We start from the raw sequence: 16,270 nt of genomic DNA, 5'->3' as shown, positions 1-16,270 counted from the left end.
ACAATGAGAGAGAGAAAGAGATAAACACTTACACGTTGAAGTTTTCATCATAACCTTTTATGAAGTTCATCTTCTTTTAAGGAGGAGGCCCCTATTTTTTCTATTGAAGGAAATAATTAGGTGAGAAGGGGTGGCTCTCCTTTCAAAAATTGAAATGAGATGAGACGAAAGGGGCACCATGAATCTCTTCCCTTTTTGCCTTGGTCCGTGAATCTCTCCCCTTTCTGCCTTGGTCGTATATGCCCTCGTATTGCATTCTACCCCTTTCTGCCTTGGTCGTGTATATGCCCTCGTGTTGCATTCTACCGACGTTAATACCTCTCTCTCTCTCTCTCTCTCTCTCAAGGAAGGGGATACCTTGTGGTGTATGTTACGGTTAGGTAGAGGGCATCATGGGATGATGGTAGCTTATGTCCGTGTGTAAATTGAAGTTGTGAACGCTAGATAATCCGATGTAGGCCAGGCTATGGAGAATGGATCGTGAGCAAGCATCTAGCAACTCGCGTTACTTGTACCTGTGCGAGCACGGGGAGGAGAGGTGCTTCCGCCTTGTCAACACCCACCGCGTGATCGTGAAGAAGCGGAGCAAGCTGCGTGGCCGCCTCACCTACCTTCTCTCGCTCACGTTGGTCCTCGCCCTCTCCTACTCCATCTTCTTCTCCGTGGTACTTGCCAAGTCTTGTTTCTATTATTTCTATAATAGCCCTTTTACCCCACATAAATCAACTTTAGAACCCTTTTTACCAGGTAACTGTAGGTGTTGGACTGCAGTGCGTGATCTTAACCTATGGACTCGTCAGCCTCGTGCTTCAATGGAATGCTGTAGAAGAAGGTAAGACCCAAATCCTCTGTGGTGTATATTTCCTGAATTTATACTCGCTCATATCTCACTTGGCAATAAACACCCTATTGACCATTAGCTAGCCAGAGGACATAGAGGTTCATGGCATTCTTCATGAGATCGTAACTGAGGACCAGTGAAGCTCAGTTGAAGTACGGCATGAACCAGTCAAAGGTGCAGTAGTCTCCATGGAGTAGGGAAACACGTTGGGGATGCCTTTCCTGGCCATCAGGGGCCAATGTCAATACATGATGGCAACAAGAGACGTATTCTGCAGCTGATGAGGACGGTTGATTAGAAATGTGCATGACCCATCAGATTCCAGCAAAAACGGCCCTATTTTTAGGGATCGATGGTGATTGCAGTCTTGAGATCTGTGCGACACGTCAGCATTTCTTGGAAAGGATTTTGACTGCTGAGTCGGCCAAATCTCGTGATTATTCTGTGAAACAATGCCTGTTGATTGAAACGCCACGATTTCCTCTCCTGCGACCCACATGACCATGACAATTGATGGCATCAAAAGCAACTGGTATCACATTCTACTCACAATCAACACATTTCAGATCATGCGAACCTTTCTAAACGACAAAAGTGCTGTGTGCACAAGATTTAAACTTACAACCTCAGTCCACCAAGACGGAGGTTGAGGCTCTGCTAGGCTTAAGCCTAGTGGATATTCAAGCACATGTAATAGTTTGCTGAAGTTTAGGTTAACTAACTACTGAATGCATTTTTTTTTTCTTCCTTAGATCCTGACATGCAGACCCGCCCAAGGGTAGAGGTTCTGCATGGGGAGCTCAAGCGGGGTTCGAACTTGGGAGCCTCCCTCACCAAGCAAGTGCTCCAACTGCTGAGTCCATAGGGAGGTACGGATGTTTCAGCCCACTTCATTTGACCATGAGGTTTTGCTTGCACAAAGTGCAAAAACGAATTACAATAACAGAAAGCACAAAATATCGGGAATAAGGGACAGACCATGGGGGCAACCCTAGGACAGTTAGCGGAAGCTACCACTTGCACCTGCCACACCTGCACCCAAGCTTACCTAGACGAGAAAGCCACAAGGGTATAAAGGGTGGACATCTTACACCACGGTATCAACCCTACTAGTTGTTGCCAGGATTGACGCCATAGAGTCTCCCCTGCCCGACCCAATTGTTAGTACTGTCATTAGTATAACATGGAGGTTCAGTCGTCAGGAATGCTTGAAGCTCAATAGAAGGGGACTCCAGACAAGGGAGAGCATCTCCTTAAGTACTGTGGCACTTTAGCAGATGCCGTAGTAGGCTTGTTTGACTGTAGCATTATTGAAGATGTCATATCTGAGTGGCTTGCCCACCAAGCTGGTTTGGATTTGATCCCAGTAGATAGAACAGTCACCGGATTCAACGATGGAATGCGTCTATGAGCTAAGTGCATTTCCAAACAAGCAACACTGGTATTTCCTTGGATGGAGTTTACACGCAATTTCATAGTCACATCCTTAGTTGTTTCCTTGTGTGGATGTGCAAGGGATTGAGGGAAGGTGAAAAAGCAACCCTCATACAGGCTGGACAGCAGCTTCAATGTGCATGTAAGGTCTATTTTTGCCCAAGGATTGTCCCCACATGCCTGCAAGACAGTAGGAAGTGGCTAGGAGGCCTTAAAAATCATCAAGAAAAAGTTTTTCATGGCTGGGAGTCGGGACCTCTCAGCAAAGGTGGACCAGTAGAGAAAGAAGGCCTTGGGTGATAGAAGGCGGCCATAGAAGGGGGGCAGCGAGGGTCAGTTCTGAGGGCACATGGATGAAGGCAGCCGGTAAGGGAGAGGAGCACTCAGTTTAGGCTGATTCTGAGGGAGGAAAAGCACCATGTTTGGGGCTAGCCAAGGGCTGCCAGATCAGGCCAGCCATGGGAGGTCACTGTGCACCAAAACCAGGCAGTATGGGCCGGGAATGATGGTGCCCAAGGCCACAGCCATACATGGGCAGGTTGATCCTGTGCAGGCTGTGTGGAGGAGGAGAGGGAGGATGGCGCAGGGCAACCACCTGTGGGCAGGCTGAAACTCGGCCACAAAGAGGCAGAAAAAGCGCGCAGGCTGAAACATGGCCAGAGAGAGGGGGAAAAAGTAGGTGTGCTAGAAAAAGGGGCGCCAGCTTTTTCTGGAAGAAAAAGCAGAGGGGCACAGATGAGAGCTAAGTTGTGCTGTGGATCCGTGAGTAGAGCTATATGTGATCCAAGGATTTGTCAGAATGCATGGCGGAAATGAAGACAACTGCTGTAGAGAGCAAAACGCAGATGAGAGAGGGAGAGAGAAGCTGTATAAACTCGCTATATACACTAGAAAATCCCGGAAATGATACAATGGAAGTGTGGGGGGCCAGGGCCAATATATATGGCCCCAGGCTGCTGGTCGGCCAGCCCAAAACAGGCGGACAGCAGCCCTAACTGCTCACGATCAGGAAAAACAGTCGGCCAGCATAAGCTCAGTCGGTTAGCATTGTAGTGTTAGAAGTCATCTCTTGTCTATTTTTATACACCAGGGCCTTTGTTGTGGGTGTGCCCGCCCTTATGAGGTGTTTTCTCATTTTTCCCCACTCTCCATATTTTCCCCCCATTTTTCCCTATTTTTCTATGGCATGGGAGGCAGTCTAGTAGTGGCAGGAGGACCTTGAACCTGGCCGACTGCATCTGTGGAGATTCTGGAAGTGGCCGACTGCACTGCATGAGTCGTGGACTTCCCTGATGCTGGCCGACCCACTATGCTGTTGGCCGAATGTGGATTTTCAGTCGTGGAGGTATTTTGTGTCCTGTCGGCTGCCCTACAGCAGGCTGACTGCTGATGGGGGGCCATATAAAATGGCCCCTAGCCCCCTTGTCATTTTGTATCATACTCGGGATCTTCTTGTGTACATAGAGCAGAGTTACACGCCTCTATCTCTCTCTCTTGTGCTGTGATTTTCTGCACTGCGTTTTGCTCTTGTGTTCCCAGATCTGGTCATCATCTCCGCTACGTATTCTGACATGGTATCAGAGCCAAGGCTCTAGATAGTTCTTGGGATTTGTGTGAGCAAGAGGGGGACTGTTGTGTTGCTGATTGGTGGACTGTTCGGGATTGTTTGGGAAGAGGAGAAGCAAGAGGACGGCGGGCTGATTTGCTGGACAGCCACTTGCAGGTGTTAGTTCTTCTTTGTTCCCATCCACCCACCCTTTTCAGAGTACATCCCTGCAATGGCAGATCTGTTTGAGATGGCCGAGAGGCATGTGAAGATCCCGACACTCCCCACGTTCCCGGTGGACCGTCAGTTGGACGGTAACAACTAGGGCATATGGAAGGTTATGATGGAATCTGTTCTGGAGTTTTACGATCTCGCTGATTTCGTCGTTGTTGGGGTTCCACGGCCGGAAGTAGAGGAAGGGGAGTTACCGTCGATCCGAAAGGACCGGGAGGCTCAGACATAGATGTGGGATTGTGTCAACGCCAGGGTCCATTCGTTTATCTTTCTCAATTGCACACCGCAGGTAATCAATCATGTAAAGCATATGACGCTGGCCAGAGGTATATGGCAGCATTTGGCCTCTCTTTACAACAGGGTATCACCCATGAAGAGGATTTCCTTGGAAGTACAGATGCGGGGTTATAAGCCTTGCAAAGTCGTCGACGATGCGGGAGCATATTAACAAGCTGCAGGCTCTTCAGCAGGAAGTTCTTTAGGCTGGGAAGGAGATATCGTCAGAGGACATGGCCATAACGTTGCTGTCACATGTGCCCTCTCAGTACTCAACATTTTACTCGTCTTTGATTACCAGTGGCAGGCTCAGCACCATCACGTGGGAGGAGCTTGTGCTCATGGTCCTGGACCAGGAGGAACGATTCACGAACCCTCCTCAGGGTGGAGGTTCGGAGGCCTTAACTGGCCAACGGTCGAAAGGCCATAACACGGGCAAAGGGAAGGCTTCATCGGAGAAGTCTTCTGAGAAGAAGTCCGTTTTACTGACCGCGAGAAACTAAAGGCAGAGAGGACCTGTAATGATTGTGGCGAGAAAGGCCACTATTGGAGGCAGTGTCCCAAGCGGAAGACCGAGAAGGGTGAAGATTCCTCAGCAGCAATCATGAAGACTCCGGCTTTTGTGCACGTGGAGGTGGTGGACACCGCTGTTTCATTTTCTTCAGGCAGGGAGGAGATTGGAGGACTCTCCGCAACGGATAATCGGGAGTGGATTCTAGATAGTGGTGCTTCCAGGCATACGACTCCTTCCCGTTCCGGTTTACATGATCTCTGCAGGCTTTCTGGTCACATTCTTACTGGGGATACATCCACTATCCCAGTTCACAGTGAGGGCAGGATGGAGATAGTTCCCGATGGCAGAGGGGGGAAGCATTCCTCCCAGGTGTTGTATGTTCCGTCACTTGGTTTTCATCTGTTGTCAGTGCATCAGGTTTGCAAGACTGGTGTACGTGTGGAGTTTGATGAGCATTTTGTTGCTCTCCGGGGACAAAGCAACAGGCCAAGTGGTTTGGGAAGGCGGAGTGGAGAATGGAGTTTACAAGCTTTCAGCACTCTCTCCCAGGTCCTCAGGTTTGTGACGAGTGGCAGTCTGGTAATGGCCACTTAAGTGTGGATACGTTGCAGGTGCAGGCTTTCCGAGACCAGATGGTGGATAGCTTGCCAGTAGATGGCAACAGTTGGCAGGAACTCTCCAGTATTGATGTTGGTAGTTCTTGTGTTCGTCAGTCAGAGGAAACTGAACAGGTAACTTATGCTCTGATGTCTCGTAGGATTCGGGACAAAGAACCTCCTGTAGATGAGGATGTTCTTTCCACGGGGACCTTTTGGAAAGCCAAGCAGGTGGCAGTTGATTACTTGCAGAAGGAGGTGGTTTCTCCAGGCTTTGTGGTTCCGGATTCAGAGGGGGTGGTTGACAGGTTTGAGAAGGCCTTGCGTGGTCTTCAACAGGTTTCCAGGACTTGTTTTTACAACGTAACAGGTGTTGATCCTTGTGAGCAGTGTGATGCCTCTATGACTCAGAAGCAGAATGGTTCATTGATCTGGTTGATGGACACCAGATTGGACGGGAGCTTCCTGATGAGGCAGTTGAGCTCATGGTTGCGGATGACTCTTTGGGAGGCAGGATTGCGTTTCCTGTGGTTTCTACGGCATGCGAAGGATCATGGACTCTTGTACACAGGAGGGGGATTGTTGGATGGAGTCCAACTCCACGGTTGGAGTGACTCAGTTTGGGGAGGAGATCCGAACACGAGGAGATCTACTTCAGGCCCAGGAGCAGTTTTTCGGAGCAGTAAGGGACAGTCATCTTTTGCCTTGTCGAGGACAGAGGCAGAGTACCGGGCTGCTTGTGATGCTGCTCGTGAGGTGGTGAGCTTATAGAGGTTGCATTGCAGGATTGGGCTTCCACACTGGAGGAACCCATTGTCGTCCACAGGCACTTGTTGGGGTAAAGGCATTATGCCCACCCTTGTAGTGTGTACAAGCTCATAAGTTTTATAGTACATAGTACACTTAGTACTTTTAATGTACTAAGTGCACTATGTGTACTAGAGCAAATATACATGTGTGATAGGGGAGTCACACACTCATACTGTGAGTTGACTTATCCCCACATCTCTCTCTCTCTCTCTCTCTCTCTCTCTCTCTCTCTCTCCCTTCTTCTCTGTGTATGTCTCCCACATGAAACCCTAACTCTCTACAGCTGAGCTCTTTAGAGCTCCTTCAACTGGTATCAGAGCTCTGTGTGTGGTCTTGAGACAGCAGGACAGGCGTCTTCCAGTAGTACCCTTGCAGCCTTGTGTGTTGTCAGGTGTAGAGTCAACGCATGGTCTGGCGCAGCAGTCCCATGAGAGAGGTTGCGTGTGTGTAAGGCGTAGTCTGTGTGTGCAGTGGGCAGCGACTGTGTGTAAGGCGCAGTCTGTGTGTGCAGTGGGCAGCGACTGTGTGTCCCTGTGTAGTCGCAGGCAGGTGGGCGGATAAGCGCACGCAGGCAGGTGGGCGGATATGTGCATGCAGGCAGGCGGGTATGCATACTCAGGCGAACACGTAAAAGCAGCTCCAGTTTGCGATCGCCGTTTTCAAAGAAAGCGTGGCAGCAGTATCCGTCGCTTACGTTTACGTGTCCCCGTGGAGGTCCTGTCGCCCACTACCTTGCCTGCCACAGAAGCGAGCTTGAGAGCAGCAGCCAGAGAGCCCTTCTCGAGCTCAGGCTGGACAAATGAATGGGCCAATCGCGATGTCAGAGAAGCGGCCATGATTGTTGCTGTCGGTGGTCTACAGAGAGCCTGCACAGAGAGAAGCTTTGCACACATTAGAGCTGCAGCTTACATCAGAGTATCAGCCCTTCAACCATACTCCCGCTTGAGGAACCCGCCGTTTACTGCCCTACAGAAATCAGAAATTTGTACGAGGTATATGCTTCAATTTTTTTTGGAATTTGCATGTCCATTTTCATCAATTGAGCAGGTACAAGTCCAAATGGCTCAGACTTTGAGCAAAATTGGCAACATTGGGTGACATTGGTCACATTCCGGGTCAATTTGCAGGAAATTGGAGTGTAAATCAAAGGGCTTTTGTGCCAATTGGGTTGATTTGGATGCAGGCACTGGCATTTGATGTTTTGGGCAATGTGTTGATGCCTGTCAAGCACTCAATGTGCCAGTAAATCAAGGGGCTTTTATGTATTGGATGTATATGTGGCCAGGGGGAAGCATTGTGAAGACTCTGGATGCCTTCATTTGCATTAATGTACCATTCATGATCAAAAATTGATCTTGAATCAAGAGGCTTTTCAAGATTTTATGCTTGTTGAGCTTGGCAAAGCAGCAGGGAAGACTTTTGTGCCTTGAACCCTCAGTAATCCACTTGCAGTCAAGGGGCTTTTGCCCAATTTCTGTCCGGGACTGTTGTATGCAGTGGTAGGGACTGTCAAGGTCTGATTTTCACTCATTTGGATAGCTAGGAGAGCATTTAATGCTGCTGTACTTGTTGGTACGGATTTGGTACAACTTTGTACAAGTTTTGGCATGGCTGTACATTGATTTGAGTGAGGAAAAGGCTCATTTTCAGCTGCTGTACTTATCGGTACAGATTTGGTACATCATTGGTGAGCACTTAGTACTGTTGTACAGTACTTTGGAAGGGGAACAGAGCACATTTAAGGTGCTGTCATAAATCTGCAGCAACCAGATTTTGGTGATTTTATCACATTCAGTGGGAGGAGAGTTGCATTCGTGCTTCCGCAGTGGGAGATAAACTTTGGGAGAACAACTGTGAGCACTTTGTGTGCTTTGGTGCAGTGTTTGCACATCTTGTAGGGAGTCAGGCATTGACTGTGTCAAAGGTTGCATATTGCTATGGCAACCACAGGTGAGAGCTCTTCATTGCTTCACATCAAGAAGCTTGAAGGCTCACATAATTATGACATTTGGCAAACCCAGTGCTATAATGTGTTGCTCTAGAAGAAGCAGCACAAGCCCATCAAAGAATGTGGTGTAATGCCTGCGTCTCTTACTGCTGAAGAATGGGAAGATATGGATGAGCTAGCAAGATCCACCATCATGTTGTCTGTGTCAGACACTTTACTTTTCAGCATACGTGAAGAGAAGACAGCTTGGGGAATGTGGCAAAGATTGCAGGACTTGTATGCCCAGCAAAGTGCCTCAAGCAAAGTGTATTGGTTGAAGAAACTCATAGGTCTTCAAATGAAGGAAGGGGCGTCTATGACAGCCCATCTAAATGAGTTTAATGGTGTTGTCAGCCAGGTCATCAATCAAAAGTTGGCAATGGACGATGAGTTCAAAGCCACCTTTCTCTTATGCACTCTGCCAGAGAGTTGGGACACATTCAGGACAGCCACTAGCAATTCAAATGCTATGCTGTCATATGCAGATGTTGAGGGTGCTCTTCTTCAAGAGGAGATGAACAGGAAGAACAACTCTGTTGGAAAGTCCAATGCAATGAATGCACGTGGGAGATCCCAGCAAAGGGGTAAAAGCCAAGAACGGGGAAGGAGCAAGTCCCGCTCCAAAAAGGACTTGGAATGCCATTATTGTGGCAAGAAGGGACATTTCAAAAAGCAATGCTACAAATGGAAGAATGATCAAAAGGAAAAGGGCAAAGGTAAAGACAAAGACAAAGATGAAGCCAAAGATGCAAAGCCAAAGGGCAAAAGTGGAGTCAAGATTGAAGAAGTCAATGTGTCACATGCAGGTGACAGTGAGGATGAAGCAGAGTCACATGGGGACGGGGGACGGGGACGGGGACGGGGACGGGGAAGTGCTGTCCCGGGGACGGGGTCGGGAACGGCAAAAAAACCTCTTTTTTAAAAGCAATTTAGGAGTTGTATGCATGACATACATATAGAGACACACTTTGAACAAAATTTTACACCGAATAGACAAAAAAACAAGAGTCATTTTGAGCAAAATGCGCTAATAAAACATCGATGGCACACTGATTATGTGATTGATAGTCTGATAGATACAAAGAGATAAGTACATGCCTCATGGGCAGTGAGGGTTACAAAAAAGAGTGGGTACAAAATAGGGATACTAGATAGATCACAATAGATCATGGCCATTGGCAGTGGGCACAAAAAAGGTGAGATGGCTCAAGGCTCAAGAGTCAAGCCTCAAGCTCCTGAAGTGCTAGCCTGGCGGGAGGCTTGGAAGTAGAAGTCGTCGATGCCATTTGAAGCCTCCTCCTCCCCCTCATGCTGTAGCTCCTCCTCTACCTCCTCAAGATGCTCCTGAGCTGCAGGATCCTGCTGTGCCATCTCCCATTCGGTGAAGGGATCCGCCTTCCCTGTTGCTGTCGCACATAGCATGCGCAAGTTAGCGCTCACAAAAACCAAATCACTTGCCCTTTGCACTTCAAGGTGGTTCCTCTTCTTAGAGGCAATGTGACTGTAAACGCTCCAAAGTTGCTCCAAGCAACTAGAGCTCACAGCCTGGCTAAGGATGCGAATAGCCAAGCGCTGCAACTCCGGCCCATCTGATCCGTAATCCTCCCACCAAAGAGGAGACCCAATCTTGAGGCGGTCAAGCTGTGCATCTAAACATCCAAAAGATCCCTGCCGCATCCTGTACTGAGATAGCTGGTCTCTGATCTTCCGCCTGATGGTAGGGTCGGGCTCTAAGCGCTCCAAAATGATCCGCCATCCCCTGCGTACTTCCTTGTCGGCCTCTTGCTTTCTGCCCTGGAACTCTGGATCAACCACAAAGGCAGCCGCATGAAGAGGGGAGTAGTAGGAGTTCCACCTGGACTCACATAATGAGTGGATCTCCTCAAACTCGGCCCTGTCTGGCACAAGCTGCTGGAGTGACTCGATCATGCGATCCATGGCCTCATAGACTTGCCGATACATGGTTCACGGCCGTCAATGACTCGTAGAAGGTGAACAATAGGCTTGACCAAGGCATCGAGTGTCTTCACCTTCTCCCACCAAGCGGCATCGTCGGCGCGATCTCGGCACGTTCTCCCTGTTGCCGATTTTGACTGCGGCATGGCAGAAAATTCATCACTAAGGAAAAGCCCTCTTAGGGCTCCGCCACATGTAGACAAGCGGCCTAGCATGAGGAAGTTGTATGCAAACCTTGTCTCAGAATACTTGAGGAGGGAAAGAGTGCTCCTTTTAGAGAACTCATGTCGCAGCCTTTGGTGGTTGAGGACAAAGGATACAAGCTGGTTAGCCTCCTCAATGGTGGGTGCAATCCATGGCAAGGCACCTATGTCTTTGAGGAGGTTGTTGAGACAATGGGCCATGCAAAAAGAAACTGTGATGGATGGATACATTGACTCAATAATGCTCCCGGCTGCCCTATTTGACGCCTCTCCATCCGCCACCATGCCGACCACAAGCTCCGGCCCAATGACCTCGATCGTGGACGCCCATTCCGCGGCAAGCACATCCATGGCCTTCCCAGTGCCACTCGCATCATGTGACTCGATGAAGTACACTTTGCCCCTTGAGTAGGCCACCACTCCATGGATGGAGCGCTTGCGCGTGTCACTCCATCCGTCTACAATGAGAGAGACTCCGTTAGTCTCCCATGTTGCCTTTGTATCCGCCGTCGCCTGCTCAACGGCCAACTTCTCCCTATCAAGCAAAGTGGTGCGAATCTTTTCCAATGATGGTGGCACATAAGAGGGCCCATATTCCCCGATCTCTGTGGCCATCTCACGGAAGTAAGGAGACCTATTTCAAGTAAGGAAAACCATGTAGCATGTTAGCTTTTTTTGGCAATATGACAAATGCTTTGAAGCATGAGACATTAAAAAAGAAAGAGTGAAGAGAATTGAGTCTCGACTCTCACCGTGACGCTTGAAACGCAATGTGGTCGTGGTAGAAGAACCTAGCCACCGACCTATCCACCTCATCCTTCAATTTTGGGTTCCAATTCTCATTAAGAGTGGATTGACGGCGGATGGGAATGGAGGCACCCGATGTGGATGGAGTGGACTTGAATGGTTGAGAGCTTGAAGCAAGATTTGGGTTCCTCTCCACCTCCATTCGCGTCGGTTGCTCTGGTGCTCTCACCACATCATGAGGATCAACGGCAACATGTCGCCCTCTCTTTGCCGCCTCGGCCGCCTCATAAACCTTGAGCTTCTCAAGAAGCTCCGCTCGCTTCTCAGGAGTAACGCGTGCGCAAAATTGCACTTGATGACCGGCCTCGTGCAAAAAGTGAGCTCGCACTTTGTTGGCGCCGCCACTTCTCTTGTAGGAACAAAGCTTGCAATTCCATGCCCTTGAACCACCGCCCACTCCACGACTAGCATAGTGGACCTCATCCCACCATGACCATGTGTGCACTGCCGGCCTCCTTCGTGAAGAGCCCGCAACGGAAGATGTGGCGGCGGCACCTTCACCTTGAGATGCCATGAATGATGATAGTGTGAGAGAGAGGGAAGAAGGGTGCAATAGAGAGTTGCAAGTATTGCTTGACTCTTGAGGCTTGCAAGTCTCAAGAGGGATGGATCATGGAACTTGGAGAGAGAGAGAGAGAGAGAGAGAGAGAGAGAGAGAGAGAGAGAGAGAGAGAGATGGCTTGGAAGTTGGCACAACTTGGAACTTTGAAGTTTGGATTTGGAAGCTTGAGGCTTGAGAAATGAGTGTGGGTGCAATAGAGAGAGTGCCTTTTTTTATAGCTGGAAATCTGCCCGTTTCTGCCCGTTTTCTGCCCGTTTCTGGCCGTTGGAGACGTCCCCTCACCGCGTCCCCTGTCCGTCCCGCGTTTCGGGAACGCGTCCCCGTGTTGCACGGCGTCCCCTGCGCGTCCCACCCGTCCCCGCGCCCCGCGTCCCGCGTCCCTACGGCCCGTCCCCGCGTCCCGCGTCCCTACGGCCCGTCCCCGCGTCCCCGTGTGACTCTGGGATGAAGTCCTATTCATGTCTTCACTTGATGCCCATTCACTCCTTGCAGGAGATGGTCATGGTATGCACTCGTGGATCATTGATTCAGGTGCCTCCTTTCATGTCACAGGTTGCAGAGACTTGTTTGTCAGGTATACTGTTGGCAATGAAGGAGTAGTTTATTTGGGTGATAACCATGCATGCCAGATTCTCGGCAGAGGTGATGTGAGGCTTGTGTTTTCAGATGGCTCACAGCTTATGCTCCATGATGTCAGGCATGTGCCTGAGATCAAGAAGAACCTGCTTTCTACTGGACAGCTTGATGATGCTGATTATGTTACCACATTTGGTCGTGGAAAGTGGAAGATTAGTAAGGGCTCACTGGTTGTTGCCAGAGGCTCTAAGGTGGACACTCTTTACTTCATGCATGCAGGTGTTTGTCACCATGCTAATGTAAATGCAACCGAGCTGCCGGAAATCTCTATGTGGCATAGCCGGTTGGGACACATGAGTGTCAAAGGAATGGAGCAATTGTCTCGTTTTGGTTACTTGCCTTCTCTAAAGTTCTCAAGTTTTCAGTTTTGTGAGCATTGTATATATGGCAGGCAACTCCAGTGCCCCCACAAGAAAGCTCTTGGACAGAAAGATGCTCAGTTAGAGCTTGTGCATACAGATGTATGTGAGATGCCTCAGCTTTCTTTGGGAGGGGCAAAATATTTTGTGTCTTTTATTGATGATGCCACACGCAAGGTGTGGGTTTATCCTCTTCGTTTGAAGAGTGATACATTCTCAGTGTTTCAGAAGTTTGTTGCTCATGTTGAGAATCAAACTGGCAAAACACTGAAGGCTTTGCGTTCCGACAATGGTGGAGAGTATATGTCCAAACAGTTTCAGGACTTTTGTGATGCTAAAGGCATCAAGAGGGAGCTCTCTAATCCTTATGATCCTCCACAAAACGGGACAGTAGAGAGGATGAACAGGACCATTCAGGAGAAGGTCCGTTCTATGTTGTCACATGCTGCGTTACCTCATGGTTTTTGGGTTGAAGCTGTTATGACAGCCGTTCATCTTATAAACAGGTCACCTAAAACGAGGCTTGGTGGGAAAGTGCCAGAGGAAGTATGGACAGGGAAGCCTCCGTTCTGCAAGCACTTGAGAGTGTTTGGTTGTGTTACGTATGTGCACATACGCAGGGAAATACGCACCAAACTTGATCCTAAGTCTGACAAATGCATATTCCTAGGATATGGTGACAGAGGTGAAATGGAGTAATAGACTTTGGGATCCAGTGAATAGAAAGATTATACGCAGCAATGATGTCATTTTTGATGAAACATGCATGTATAAGGAGCCTGCAAGGCAACAGGAGCCTGGCAGAGTCATCTTTGATGATAATGGACATCATGGACAACAACCAAGGGCTGTAAATCAGCCATTACAGCATCAAAACCAGCCCTTAAATGGTGCTGAAAATGGTCCAAATGGACAGCCAGAGATGGCAGAAGATATCCCTATGGATATCCCACAGTTAGAGGAGATACCGGGCATGATCTTTCAACCTTATGGCATGGAACAGGAGCCACCAATAGGTGATATGCAGGCTGGAAAGCAACCTGCAAATGATGGTCATTGGGTACGGAGGTCCACAAGATCCTCCAGAATCCCTGACAGGTTTGTTCTAGGGGTTGACTACTTGATGCTCACTGACTGTGGGGAGCCCTCATGTTATAAGGAGGCTTTACAGAGGGCAGACAAGGCTCTTTGGGAGTGTGCTATGAAGTCAGAGATGGATTCTCTGCACAAAAATGGAACATGGAAGTTGGTGCATTTGTCTACAGGCAAGAAGGTTTTGCCATGCAAGTGGGTTTACAGGCTCAAAGTTGCACCTGATGCAAAGCCAAGATACAAAGCCAGGTTAGTGGCTAAGGGCTTCAAGTAGGAATATGGTGTGGACTTTGATGAGATCTTCTCTCCAGTGGTCAAAATGACCACACTTAGAGCTGTATTAGCTTTGGTTGCTCATGATGATGTGGATTTGATTCAGATGGATGTGAAGACTGCTTTTCTTCACGGTGATCTCCATGAGGAGATATATATGCAACAGCCAGAGGGTTATGCAGTGAATGGAAAGGAGAAGCTTGTATGCAAGCTGAAAAAGAGTCTTTATGGGCTCAAACAGGCACCAAGGGAATGGTATCATAAATTTGATACGTTCATGAAATCCCAGGATTTCAGGAGAAGTGACATAGATCACTGCTTATACACCAAGAAAGCTTTGGATGGCAGTCTATTGATCCTCATCTTGTATGTTGATGATATGTTGATTGCCGGGAAATCTCGTAAAGAGATGGATGCCTTGAAGAAGAGGCTGCATCAGACCTTTGATATGAAGGATTTGGGTGATGCAAATCACATTTTGGGTATGCGGATACTTCGGGACAGAAATCAGCATGTGTTGTATTTGTCTCAGAAGGAATACATTGGCAAAGTTTTGCAGAGGTTCAATATGGAAGGGGGGAAGAAGACTAGTACTCCTTTGCCTTCATATGTGAAACTCAGTGCTATGGACAACCCACAGTCGGATAGTGACAGGGCTGATATGGCCAAGATTCCGTATGCTTCAGCTTGTGGCAGTCTCATGTATGCCATGGTTGCTACCAGGCCGGACATTGCATTTGCAGTGGGAGTGGTTACTAGATACATGGCCAAACCTGGCAAGAAGCATTGGGAAGCAGTGAAAGGTGTCATGAGATACCTGAAGGGCACACAGGATATTTGCATATGCTTTGGCAAACAGGATGCATTAGTGCATGGTTACACGGATTCGGATTATGCCGGTCATCCAGATAACCGGAAGTCTACTACCGGTTATGTGTTTACATTCACAGGAGGTGCTGTGTCATGGATATCCAGGATGCAGAAGTGCACTGCCTTATCTACTACAGAGGCCGAGTATATTGCAGCCACAGAGGCTTGCAAGGAGGCATTATGGCTATCTCGGTTAGTGGTTGATTTGGGTTATACAGGGGATATTCCATTGTTGCATTGTGACAGTCAGAGTGCCATCCAGTTGGCAAAGAACCCTGTCTTTCATGCAAAGACGAAGCATGTGGATGTGAAGTATCACTTCATCAGAGAGGTGATAGAGAACAAGGTGATTCAGCTTGTCAAGATTCATACGGATGACAACCCGGCTGAACTGTTGGTTTGCCTCTAGAGCGGTTTGCTCATTGCAGACACTTGATGGGCATTGGATGAGGCCAGTTTCAGCCTTGATATGGCCTTGTATATTATCATGTACATGCTGATTTTTTCTTTTCCTTCATTTAAGGGCACTTTGCCTTTAAGTGGGAGGTTGTTGGGGTAAAGGCATTATGCCCACCCTTGTAGTGTGTACAAGCCCATAAGTTTTATAGTACATAGTACACTTAGTACTTTTAATGTACTAAGTGCACACTGTGTACTAGAGCAAATATACATGTGTGATAGGGGCGTCACACACTCATACTGTGAGTTGACTTATCCCCACATCTCTCTGTCTCTCTCTCTCCCTTCTTCTCTGTGTATGTCTCCCACATGAAACCCTAACTCTCTACAGCTGAGCTTCCATAGCTCCTTCAGCACTTTGTTCGTGAACAAATTGCTGATGACATCTTGCTAGAGTTCTGTTCGACGGAGGACAGTACGGTGAACCTCTTCACAGCCAGGAGCTGAGAGGGGGTGTTAGAAGTCATCTCCTGTCTATTTTTATACACCAGGGCCTTTGTTGTGGGCGCCCTTATGAGGTGTTTTCTCATTTTTCCTCTTTCTCCGTATTTTTTCCTATTTTTCTGTGGCATGGGAGGCAGTCTAGTAGTGGCAGGAGGACCTTGAACTTGGCCGACTGCATCGGTGGAGATTCTGGAAGTGGCCGACTGCATTGCATGAGTCGTGGACTTCCTGATGCTGGCCGACCCACTATGCTGCTCGCCGACTGTGGATTTTCAGTCGTGGAGGTGTTTTGTGTCCTGTCGGCTGCCCTACAGTAGGTCGACTGCTGATGGGGGGACCATATAAAATGGCCCCCAGCCCCCTTGTCATTT

At 48.6% G+C, this 16,270-nt stretch overlaps 2 protein-coding genes across 2 annotated transcripts in view; one reads left to right on the top strand and one right to left on the bottom strand.

Annotated features, from left to right (window-relative positions):
• The first annotated feature begins 333 nt into the window (after positions 1-333).
• The window catches only part of LOC147642015 (phosphatidylinositolglycan-like protein), a 92,503-nt gene continuing 76,566 nt past the window's right edge, over positions 334-16,270 (top strand). Inside the window, exons 1-2 of the mRNA XM_086802149.1 lie at positions 334-665; positions 748-832. Of these exons, the coding sequence (XP_086658275.1) occupies positions 474-665; positions 748-832 (277 nt within the window). The 5' untranslated portion in view covers positions 334-473. The remainder of the gene's footprint in view (positions 666-747; positions 833-16,270) is intronic.
• LOC147642016 (uncharacterized) lies at positions 10,164-11,346 on the bottom strand. The gene is made up of 2 exons (XM_086805323.1): positions 11,150-11,346; positions 10,164-11,031 (listed from the first exon to the last, which is right to left on the bottom strand). Exons 1-2 carry the CDS (start codon positions 11,344-11,346, stop codon positions 10,164-10,166), a joined length of 1,065 nt encoding a protein of 354 aa, XP_086661449.1.

This window comes from Cibotium barometz, chromosome 1 (assembly GCF_041138505.1).
Source record: "Cibotium barometz isolate CiBa-2024 chromosome 1, ASM4113850v1, whole genome shotgun sequence".
In the NCBI taxonomy this organism is placed as follows: domain Eukaryota; kingdom Viridiplantae; phylum Streptophyta; class Polypodiopsida; order Cyatheales; family Cibotiaceae; genus Cibotium; species Cibotium barometz.
The sequence above is the reverse complement of the archived record's forward strand: the minus strand, read 5'-3'. Positions and strand labels throughout refer to the sequence as shown.

Bases quoted from the DNA above. Each gene is read 5' to 3' on its own strand.
- LOC147642016 (XM_086805323.1), bottom strand. From the start codon at position 11,346: ATGGAGGTGGAGAGGAACCCAAATCTTGCTTCAAGCTCTCAACCATTC. The intron at 11,032-11,149 runs GTGAGAGTCGAG...TACTTGAAATAG, and splicing joins ATTGCGTTTCAAGCGTCACG to GTCTCCTTACTTCCGTGAGA.